Here is a 12040-nt window from a genome sequence, read left to right as displayed (position 1 = left end):
TAAAACATACCAGCTGGGTATGCTGCTATCAAGTTCACGTCGGAATTAAAAATAGCAAGAGAAATTTCACATGGAAGATTAAGTAGATCATATAACCTTGCTCCAGACCAAGCCATGCTGTAAACCATTTTCAGTCCTCAGCATAAAACATACAGGCAGTGCCATCAAAACATTTAGTTCTGTGAAGATCAACATCTATGGAACTCTCAGGTTACAAGCACATTTTCTGGAGAAATGAATGGCAGTCTTACAAAACAAAACAGCGGCAACGATAACATTTCTTGTGCTTTAAATCTGATCTCTGAGTGTCTTGCCACTAAGCACAAGACCTAGCATATCAACCTAACAGGCCTGACATTTAATAAGCCAAGTTTATTTCTAGAAAGTGAGCTGGAAATTAAATCTCATGGTCGCAGTTGGCACACTGTGCAGAAGAAGAATCTTACGATGACTGCATTTCATTTTTGCCCTATAGCTTTCATCCTTCTAATTGGTATATTCAAGTGCACTTAATCACTTAAGCATTGAATCTACCACAGTGATAAATCTTCAATTTAGACTCCACAATAATAAATCTTTGTCTTCTCACAGCAGCTGGCGAGTTTTGATTTGGACTTTGAATTTAGATCCTTTCCTCAGGCTTAACAGTAACAACTTGTTTGTTCTGTCTGCTGAAAGCACGACATTAACTCTTGTCTTTAAATGCATTATCGTTGCTTAAGCTTAGTGTTCTGGGTGTTAAAATCAGTTGCCCTTCTGCAGCACCCAACTAAGAAACACACAAAAAAAAATCCCATTAGCCTGTGCTGGGAGTTTACAAAGCAACTTTCAGTCATTAGTATTTACACAGCATCACTGGTCCACATGACACTTCAGAGACACGAGGGTGAGATGGTTTATAATACCATCTTTCAATAGATGCCTCCAGTGCCACAAAGAGCTAATTTAAAAACAGGTGGAAGGAGTCTTCAGACACACCCTGTAACAGCCAATGGAGGAGCAACATCCCCTCAAGCACCTCCCAGTCTGGCCATGGGATCAAGCTATGTTTTTATCTTAAATTCTTTGACAAATGCCCTGAATACGTTCCTGAAGTAGCTCCGGTAAAAAAAAGTAAAACTTAAGATGAGACCATCAAATTGCAAGAGGGAAAACTGCCTTGGGACCGAAGAGACTGGGGACTCTATCCCCAGTTTTGCCACAGGCTTCCTGCAGTACCTCGGTAAACTCATTTTGCCCCAATTGTTAAGAATTCATGCCCGTTGCAAAATTAACTTTGCAGTAAGCCCCTGGACCTACGCTCGCAAAACAAATCATGCCATCAAAGACTTGCAGGATCAGGGTTCCATTTCCCTCTGCTTTGGTTCTCCCCATAAAGTTTAACATAACTCTCAGCTGTATTCAACATACTGACAGATGGCTGGCATAGGGGCTTATTTTGTTAAATATAAGACATCTTCTTAAATAATGAGCCTTGTTATTAAGAAAGCTGAATCCTGACTTGTGACTGCTGCACAAAAGGCACTATCTTCATCATTTTTCTGACGGCGATGTTCACTGCTGTAGATTTAAGTCCAGAAGAATCTGCTCGGTCATCCAACACAAGTCGCCGCGTCGGTGGTTTTATTTGCTTTGCCGCTTGCCAACAAGACAAATAACTCTCCTTTAAGCACAGAGCTTGCCAGCTGACCGAGCTGCGCACAGAAACCCTGGAACCGGTGGGGACAGCCGTCTGGCACGTGCACACAAGTCCCAGCACATCCCGGGACGATGGGAGCCTCCGTGCTCGCACAACGCACCCCCACACCGTCAGCAATCGCTTCCAGCTGAGTGTTGGGTTTTGTTTTTTTTTTAATCTCAGCATGATAACATTTTCACTAGTCAGCTCTCCTGTTTATCACAGGCCATTAGATTTTGCTCCCATTCCCCCTCTGTTGGGCTTGGCAATCCTCATCACACTGGCGGTCTTGATACCACGACAGCCAAAGCTGCAAAGCCATAGCACCGCCTGCCATAGCAGCTGGGTCCAAATGCAGACATCTTAAAAAAATCTGTTAAAAACATACTTTCAATGTGAATTCCTCTGGATTCAGCTTGCAGCCACCCGTTCTTGTAAGATTTATCTCCCCTCTATTCAAGGGTACTTAAGCACCTGCTATTCTCTTCCCACCATATAGTTTACAGTGTAAGTAACCACCTCTCAATTCTTGGTTTCTATTAAAGTGAGGGCACGGCACGCAGCATGTCCCACAGCCAGGCAGCTTCTTCAGACCACAGATGGTTTGGCCCCAACTCTGCCAAGTGTAAGACATGCATTTTAGCTCCAAATATTTAGGAAGCTCACTATATGTTTGTCAACTAGCTTAAAGCTCTTACTTCTCCTTAGCTACTGTCAAGTTGCTTCTGTAGTTTTTCTGTGATTAAATAAACAGTTCGAGCTTCCTTACGCTATCGATGTGTTTTTGCCAGACTCTGCATAGTTCCTCTCAGAGATGCTGCAGTTTTCAGAAACCATTTTAAAACACAGGCACCCCCCAAAATCTCCGTTTTGTCCAACATCATCTTCCTAATTCCTGCTAGGTGTTGCTCTCCAGGCAGGCATCACATCCTTCTCTATTTCACTTAATGTATGTAAATTTGGCACAGAATTATTTATTTGTCTCTTTTCAGTCCTTTAGGCACTGACACCACTTAGCACTTCTTGCATCTTTCACAAATGCAAATCTACCATCTAGATTTTTGCATTTGCTTTGTTTACAAAATAACCGCAGGAAAGAAAAATATTACCTATTTTAAATTTTTCCTTTAATTTAGAATTTAGTATTTTCCTGGCTGCTCAGACAATTAGGACCTACGATCTCTGTGAACAATGAAGCTTATGTTCTCTTTGGCTAAATTTATCTGGGCACTCAGCGGATGCAGTTTTAGGAGAACTTCTGAAGATTTTCATCAGCACAGAGAGGACATTAGACTTCAGTTAGAAGTTGGCAGTAGAACTCCATGGTAGCACATCAGCCAGTGTTACAGTAAGCTCGCTCAAGATTTTATCAAATATTATTTTGAAGGCTCTGGCTTACATATTTCCCCTGAAATACTGGCTGCAAATCTTCGAGAGCTTTTTTAGCAGGAAAGTCAGTTTCTTAAAGAAATATTTTTTTAAAACCTTGCATTTGCTACAAACTTCACTCAGTTCCCTGCATTTGATGCTGACTGAAAACTTATGCTCAATCAAGAAAATCAAACTTATGAAGAAACGCCAAAATTCATAGAAAACAAATGTCCTCCTCTATCACTGTACGCGGTGTCCATCGGGAAATGATCTAACGAGTTTTGTTAGGGCTTTCCCCCCCATTTTGTTGTAAGAATCCCAAGTTTCATCTATAAAGACTTTTGTCAAAAATGGCACACTACTTTCATGCACATTATATTCTTTTCCATAAAAATTAAAGAGAGGATTTCCAAGCATACCATGCTGAAAATAGGTCCTTAAAGTGGTTAAAGTCTGCTGTACAATAATCTCCTGAATATTAGCCTATATCCAGGCAACAACTGATTTTTGGCCAACCCCAGAAAAGCAGACCAAAGAAACCTCTAACATCCAAACCCCATCTGGAGGCTCAGCACCGCTGCAAATGCTTCACGGTGCTGTTAACTGATACAGCTGAAGACAGCGGTTAAGAGTAAACAAAACACTGTTTACTTTAATTCCATTAGGGACTGCAGAAAAGTAAGCTCAGTATTTAGGAAGGACTTCACTTACATTCTGAGAAATGCAAAAATTAAAAGACAAGTGATTTGGGGTCAGCGGACAAACCATCTATATGTAACTGACACGGTTTATTCTGTGGAATCCATATACAGAATTACTGCTGACCTTGCCAGAAGTGGTCATGTACACAGAATTTTACTTTCAACAGTTTAGTTCATTCAGAAAAGAAAAAAAAAAAAAAAAAGACAAAAAATCAACACTGCACTTGCAGGGAGTTACTAGTTTCTCCATCTCCTTTTGGTGGCGTAGGAATTTTGCTCCAGGTTTTCCACGGTCACATCACTACACTCACTTCCGCAGTTGACCGAGCAGATGCTTACAGGGTAACCCATCGCAGCCATGGCAGATGACTCTGAAGAAGGCCAAGCAACTAACAGCAAGTCCACAAATGGAAAAAATAACTGTCCTTCAGTTCTTCTCAAAAGAAAGAAGCTGTTCACTTGTTTTTACTCCCTTTGAAATTCCCTGGCCTTCATCAGGTTAATGTTTTCCAACCCTCACGATTATCTTTCCAGGCTTAAATTGATGAAGGGGAATGATACCTCCTGGCCGCGCTGTCAAAATGCTATCGCAGCAAACACAAACACCATGACATGCATGGCGGCTACGGCCACCAAACACATGGTGCAGCCGCCAGCAGCCACACTCCCCGGCCAGGGAGGACAAACCTTCTGCCCTAAGGGTGGTTTATCACCGTAGGTCCATACACAGGCAGCTCTGGATGGCCAAATGTCACCAGCAGGAAAAAAAGTGACCACTAGTTAAATTTTAGTAACAGGCGAATGTTTTCTGCTGCTACTTGAATTTGAGACAATGGGACTGACAAGTTACTTATTCCTCACATTGCAACTTATTAGAGCACATTGCAGCGGTGCCCAGCACAGACCTGCAAGGTCAGGAAGGCCAGAAAGGGAAGATCAGAGAGATGAGATGAGCTTCACTGCAAGCAACCACCACCCCAAGACAGACAGCCTAAATGTGAGGCGTGCCCCTCCTCTTCATCTCCCTCAGTATTTCTGCTGATAGAGTCACACCTAGCTTTCTTGCATGGTTAAATACTGGAGAGTTTTCATGAAATGAGGGTTCGGTGAGACAGGCATGCTCTTAGTGCTTTATTTACTGAAGCCTGTGCAATACACGCATCAGTAAATGCGTTTAAGGTGGACCACATCACCACAGCATCTAGCTGCCCAGAAACCTCTCAGCTCTGTGTCTTCAGAAAGATTTGTGGATAAAGAGAAAGTGTAGTCGTCCTAATTTTACAGGGAAGAGAGGAGACACCTGGAACACGTCCACTCCATCTTCCTGCCCCACATGCACAAACCCTGACTGTGAGCGTGGAACCTGGTGTTGGCTGGTGCTGCACATCAGCCTATCTCTTCCCTGCTCCAGATGGCTGGCACCATACGTGGTGTTTCAGGCTCTGGGCTCTAACAGAAGCCTACTACATAGTCACAAATCCCACATTATTAAGATCCTAGGTAATTACTCAGTAGGAACGTCAGAATAAAAAGAAGAAAAGCACCACATTCTCCAGAACACAATTTTGTCACAACCACCAGCTCCTCACCAAGGCGACGTGGGCTTCCTCCTCCAGCTGTGGTTCTCCTGGGCTCGCTGACCCTGGGGGCCTGGCAGGACAACGCTACTTGCTTTCTTTCCTGCTGTAGGTTTCTAACCCTCCCTTCGCTAGATGTTCACCTGGTTACAGTATGAGGCCTTACTCCATTGCAGCTGAAGCGGGATGTCCTGCAGAAAGCTAATAATACCCTACAGACACCGACTGAGCTAGATTCAATCTGAAGCTCATACCCATATATTTATTATTCACGCTTTTAAGGAAATCAGTTTTTCTGATTTCTCCACCCTCAGCAACCCAAAGGTTTCCTCCTGTCTGCCTCATCACAAGCCAGTTGCACAAAATGCTCTGGTTATTAAGTCTGTCTTTCTGCTGCACTTTGAAAGGATAAATAAAATCATCAGAAACTGATTAACTTGTGGGACTCCCTCCGTCGTAGGGTATGAATAGAAAGCCGAACTGTTATGTCAGGAAAAACAAGCAGGGTTGCACATTTTTAGAAGAGGTGTGTCTTAGTTCAGATTAACGTAGCATTCAGAAAATTGTGCAAGTGCCAACATGGGAGGAAAATACAGCTTGTTATATAAAATAATCAAGTTTATTTTAATTATTTTGGAATATGATAACATCCGCTTCCTCAGCTACTTACTCTGTATTTAATATTTTAGCCAGACCTATTAAGTCTCTTCTCTTGCTTCCTGGCTAATGGTGTGTAGTGTTATAATAGTTCAAACAATCCTATTCATGCAGGATTTTATTATTTGATTTATACATCAAGCTTCAACAAAATGCAAAAAAAAACCCCAAAAAACCATGAAACACCAAAATCAGATTTAACATGAATATTTTTATATGACAGACTAGATCTCCCTTTGACGATACCACAGTAATCTACTCCACTGAAATTACACTTGCCCCAAACTGCGGGGACGTTCAAGCCTGGAAGCCCAGTGAAACACATGGTGATGGACTTGCCCTACCAGAGCTACCAAATGCTGGGGGCGGGCACATCTGTACAGCATCAAAAGAGGGGAGAAAAAAAAAAGGCCTCATGCATCATCTTAATAAAACTTACCACTAGAAGTGACCACTGGGCTGTCTGGTGGAACCACCCGTAATTACTCTGACTGCCGCTGCTGCAGAGCCCATTGCCCACGTCCCGGCTGAAAACCCACTTCAGGCTGCATGAACACCAGTGACTCCTATTTCGCCACCCCATTTGATGACTTTCAGAACCCAAAGGTTCCTATCGCAGCTGATCCACGGTTCATTAAAAATTAATGCCTGATTATGACTAAATTGAGTTTGTCCTCTGCTTCTACTCATCTACTCTTATTATTCCTTTCATAATTAAAAGGCCGTTTATTTCTCCTCCGTGACAATACCTCCTTACTGTAATACAGTCGCTGCCCAAGCAAAACGTCTTATTGTGATGCTTCTCTCCAGCCCTTAAATCATTTTTCCACTGTCTTCTCCAGCTTCTCAACTTCCTTTTAAAAATATTGACATCAGGCATGGAAAAACAAACTCACCCAGCAGTAGGAAGCGCCAGTCCCTCTGGTAGGCACTCTGCCTTACATGCCACGTTAGTCCTTCGTATCATAGCAGCCCTCTGTCAACTCGGGTTAAGGTGTTTGATCTAAATATCTAAAACCTTTTTAAATCCCTGTTTGCTGAGGTCCAAATCACAGCTGCAGAACCGCATTTCTCTCACCGTCTGTCTAAGCCTGCGTTTGGTTGGTACTGAAAACCAGTTTGTTTGACCTCAACTCACCAATAGATCCAGCTTGTTCTGGGAAAATGCCCAGTCATTGTTTTTAATCACCTTATTATTTCTTTACGTCATGCAGAAGTTTTAGTAGCAGCGTTTATACTTTTATTTTCCCATCGCTGAGATCCATTTGATTAGTATCACATCTGGGGCCAGCTGCTGTGGTACTTTATGAGCAACCTTAAACCAGTGACAGTATCTTACTGTGATTGATTGGGGGGAAAAAAATTCCACAATAAATCAAGTCATTCTTAATCCATTCACAAAAGCTTTGAAAAACAAAACAAAAAAAAACCCCTCATGTTATTGCCAGTGCTGATTTTTTAATAAACCCCATTTAGGAACAGATGATGCATAAAGGCCATATTGTGCCTATTGTTCTCCCCTGGTAACTCATTTTCATCAGCCACTTTGGGACTTACTGGTAATTTCTTCAGTCTTTTTAACCCCCTCAATGCTTAAAACATACAGCTGTGGAAATCTCTCCCATTTACACATCTCATACGGTCATTTTACTTGCGTTTTGGGACATCTCAACGAAAACCGAGATGACTCAGCTGAAGACGGCTGGAGTAACATTTCAAATGAGAAAGCGCAGCAAGAATTAGCTTGTTCAAATTCAGGAAAAAAATCGGAGGGGTTTGATTAGGTCTCAGATGATGCCTGCGATTTTTTTCCAATAGTAAAAATATAAAGCGTTCAGACATTTTTCCTTGAGAGCCACGGCCTGCAATGTTTACCTGGGACGTATACATTACATAAATTATTAAGAACCAAGCAACAAGAATTACATCCTGTTCTAATCAGTCTGCAGCAATGTCTAAAGAAACAGGATACATGTTAAAAGACATACAGAGAAAATTTGACCAAAATTGTATTTAACAGTAGGTTTTAGTTGTGTTTACTCTTAAAGTGAAAATTGCAGTGTGCTGAATCTTTTTTTTTTTTTTAATTCTTCTTTTGATGCTGGATTTACCAAAGGCTTATCAAATGAGAACAGGCCAGAAAGACGGGTGAAGAGCACTCAGATAATGTTCGGTTTCCCACCAGCAGGGATGCCACAGGGGCTACAGCTCCTCTGCCCCCAAAACAAACAGCTTTCTCCGGGGGGGGGGGGTGTGGGGTGTGTATGTGTGTGAGAACTAAATGATCACAGCAGATAGGAAGGAAAAATAAGCAATTTCAAGATAAAGACCTAACTGCCCGATTCAGACTGGCTGACACGACACAAGTTACTGCTGATTCAGTACAGCAGTGACACGCTACCTTAGGGACTCCTGACAGCCAAAGCAAAGTCCATTGCAACGGTGATAATCTTCCAGCAAACCTGTACCCTTACTGTTTGTTATCGTTCAGAAGAATAAGCTGATATCTAATTTTTATCACAAGCACAATAACAGTTTTAATCCTGTTAAAAAAAAATATGCCAGAGTATAATATTAATTGTAAAGGAAAAGGTATTAATTCCACTCTATATGCCCCCTGAATAGAAGCATACTCCCCATAATAACCAAGGTCCTTTTTTATCCTGCAAAGAAAACAAGAATTTTCCACAAACACAACTTTCCTTTGGAATCCCTCGAACACACATATGCCACCCGCTCCGACGAAAGCTCGCAGAAGGAACGAACTGCCCTGCAACTGAAGATGGGTCTGTATTTACATACTTGCTCAGTCTACATCAAAGATAAGCCTGTTATGGAAATGAACTGAGACCAGGCGCAGACGAGATGTAAATTACTTGGGGTTGTTCCTGACTCGGGCTCGTGAATTGAACAAACTGCACACTTTTGCTCAAGCCCCTGAAATTCTCAGTCATTCTCACTAAGTACAGAAAAAGCAGGACATTGTGGGGGGAAACAGCAGTTTTGCTATTTATCACAGAATCCTCGAATGGTTTGGGTTGGAAGGGACCTTACAGATCATCGAGTTCCAACCCCCCTGCCATGGGCAGGGACACCTCCCACTAGAGCAGGTTGCTCAAAGCCCCATCCAGCCTGGCCTTAAACACTTCCAGGGATGGGGCATCCACAGCTTCCCTGGGCAACCTGTTCCAATGTCTCACCACCCTCATAGTGGAGAGTTTCTTCGTATCATTTACGGAGTAAAACCAGGATAAATAGCTCAAGCCACTACTTGAAAAGAAAAATGTTTTGCTTCTTTGTTTGTTTTTTTCCTTTCTCAAAGAGCCTGCTAGTCAAAAATCAATATGTTGATTCCTTTAGGAAAAGTCCAGCGTGAAATACAACTCCAAGAAAACAGCAAGCTTCTGCTGGAGCACGGCCACAGTTTGCCCTAGACTCCTGAAGTCATCTGGACTCCTTCACCTCCACTGGCAGGATAAAAGAGGAGACCCAGGAGCTCCTCCAGCGCCACTACAGCCCTTTTAGACCCCAGCGGCCAGAAGCGGGTCCCCCGGCAGAAGGATGTCGCAGCATCCCCGCGGGCAAGCTTCAATTCCAGCGGGCAGGAGAGAGTGATTAAAACACCGAGCAGCTGATTGACTCCCCCTTTACCACAACACAAAACACAGGGAGACGCCGGGATTTCTCCAGCCCGTTCCTGCTGCGGCACAACTCCTCGAAGGCTCCGAGGAGGAAAACCTCAAGCTGAGCGAGCTCTCCCTCCACCTTCAAGCCCACCTATGCAAAAAATCCCACCCGGACCCGCAAGCAACGGGATGCGGGGAAGGCGCAAAAGCCCCCCCCCCCCCCCCCAAGGTGGGAAAATCCACACTCCCCCGACGGACCCGGCATCCGAGGGGGCGACAGGGGTGCTCTCCCCCCGCGGGCAGCCCCGTGTCCCCTTCCCCTTCGCCCGGGGGGCGGCTTAGCCGCCCCCCGGGCGAAGGGGAAGGGGACACGGGGCTGCCCGCGGTCGGGGAGAGCACGGCGGGGGGGGGGACACGATCCCGTCCTACCTGTGGTTAAATTGTCATTAATCTTCAGGGGCACCCTTAAGATGTAGACCAGGAAGAGCATGATGAAGAACCACAGCGTCCAGAGATAAGTCCAGGACCAGACGATGCAGGACTTCAGCTGTTCCAAAAAGCCCGTCCCAGCTTCAGCCATGTTTTTTTTGGGTTTTGGTTTTTTTGGGGTTTTTTTTTTTTTTTTTTTTTTGGAGGAGGAGGGGAAAAAAAAGGGAAAAAAAAAAGGGGGGGGGGGAATAATTAAAAAAAAAAAAATACAAAAAAAACCCCAACCCAACCCAAACTCAGCTCTCTGCTGCCACAACCTCTCAGCGTTGTATTCGTGGGATGGTTCACGCCTCCCCTCGGGCTCGGCGCTCGCACCGCCCGCCGCGGGGCGCGGCCAGGCCACGGGTTCGAGGCCGCCCACGGCCAGGACCGGCCCGCCTAAAATGGACTCCTCCGAGGCTCCCCCCCCCACGGGTCCAAAGGCCAAAAAAACCCCAACAAACCAACCAACCAAAAAAAAAAAAACAACCCGGGTTTTAGGCAAAGCCGAAGGCGGAGGGGACACGAGGTGCTGCGCTGGCAGCTGGGGACCTGCCCCCGGCCGGGCCCGGCCCCCGCGTACGCCCGCTCCCGGCAGCTGCATGATGAAATGCGGGGAAACGGCGAGAGGCTGCGGGGAAGAGGAGGAAGAAAAAAAAAAATAAAAAAAATAAAAAATAAATAAAAAAAAAAAGCCACGCAACTTTTTTCCACGTCCTTACGATTTCGAACTAGAATTTCAGGCGGTGTTTTCACTGTGCAACAGGACTCGAAGCCTAAAAAGGGCTCATGTAGGATGGGGTTTTTTGCTGTTCACTAGGATAATACCAGAGGCATAAACCAACAATCTGCTCGTGTGTGTTTGTGTGTGCAATGCCCAGCGCAGCCCTGAACTGTAAAACTCTCCCATCCCCATCCCCTGGAAGATACTCAAGAAACAAGTGTGTCTTATTAAAATAGCATCAATAACACATAATCAAGTCACATCAAGTCACAAAATTGTACTTTTGTGAAATGCATTTTTCTTCTTCCATGACTCCCTCGGTGAGGTATTTCTTCATGAAACAAGACTCATCAACAGAACGTGACAAAAATTCAGAGACACAACTGTTCCCTCTGGTTTTTGTTGTGACACAGGTTACAAACATTTAAGTAGACACTGTATATTGCAATTTGTTTGGATCTCTCTCCTGTGTTTCCACAATCCGTCTGGAGTGGGATAATACTTTCCAGCATTTTAAGGTCATATTTCTCAAGCAGTACTAAAATAACAAAAAATCCTGGAGAATTTTTTCAGTATCCACTCTGTCCTGGGATTTTCTAGTCTAACAATGAAAAAGTCATCATGGATTAAAACATAGTAGCTTTTCCAGAATGTTTACAATATCTAAAGACATTAAACCACAGTACATCTGTACTTGTACAAATCGATACCTTCTCATATAGTAGCAAAAGCACCACGATTTTTTTTTCTCCTGGACTATGCTAAGGGGCTTGAAGCTGGATGGGGAAACTTGAAGCTGGCTGTGTCTCGTTCAATCAAAGGTGGCGGGATCTGCTGATTAAGGGACTGCAGTCTGTATATAGGAATATTGGTACAAGAATGACAGAAGTTTTTGCTGCTGATACAACACAAAACTTTTAAAATTAGAATATACAGATGGCCTTTAACTACAAAAGGTCATGTATAGCTTAATTACATACCAGAGAAAACCACATTTCAAATATTTCAGCTTCCCCTTCCAGTTATAAAGGCAAGAAGTACTTAACACGTTACATCTGAAAAAAGTCAACATTCTATCATGCAGTCATTTATAAATCCAAATATTCATCTCATGTTCTCTTATGTATTAGTAAAAAAACAACCAAAACATTAAGTAATTTTTTCACTTTTACAAATTTTCCTCTACATTTTTTAATTTTCGGAATATTATTGCTTGTATTCTAAAACTAACTTTGATC

General features: G+C 43.5%; 1 protein-coding gene across 2 annotated transcripts in view; it reads right to left on the bottom strand.

Annotated features, from left to right (window-relative positions):
- ST7 (suppression of tumorigenicity 7) overlaps positions 1–10734 on the bottom strand; it is a 147980-nt gene extending 137246 nt beyond the window's left edge. The window contains exons 1-2 of one of the 2 annotated variants that reach the window (XM_074144543.1): positions 10721–10734; positions 10040–10197 (exon numbers count right to left, since the gene is read on the bottom strand). In XM_074144543.1, coding sequence (XP_074000644.1) covers positions 10040–10190 — 151 coding nt within the window. In that variant the 5' untranslated portion in view covers positions 10191–10197; positions 10721–10734. Of the gene's footprint in view, positions 1–10039; positions 10368–10720 lie in introns of those variants that run through there. The other variant, XM_074144542.1, reaches the window with a different exon arrangement.
- Between the last annotated feature and the right edge of the window lie 1306 nt (positions 10735–12040).

Source organism: Numenius arquata, chromosome 2 (genome assembly GCF_964106895.1).
Source record: "Numenius arquata chromosome 2, bNumArq3.hap1.1, whole genome shotgun sequence".
In the NCBI taxonomy this organism is placed as follows: Eukaryota; Metazoa; Chordata; class Aves; order Charadriiformes; family Scolopacidae; genus Numenius; species Numenius arquata.
Note: the sequence above shows the minus strand (reverse complement) of the source record. Positions and strands in the feature narration are given on the sequence as shown.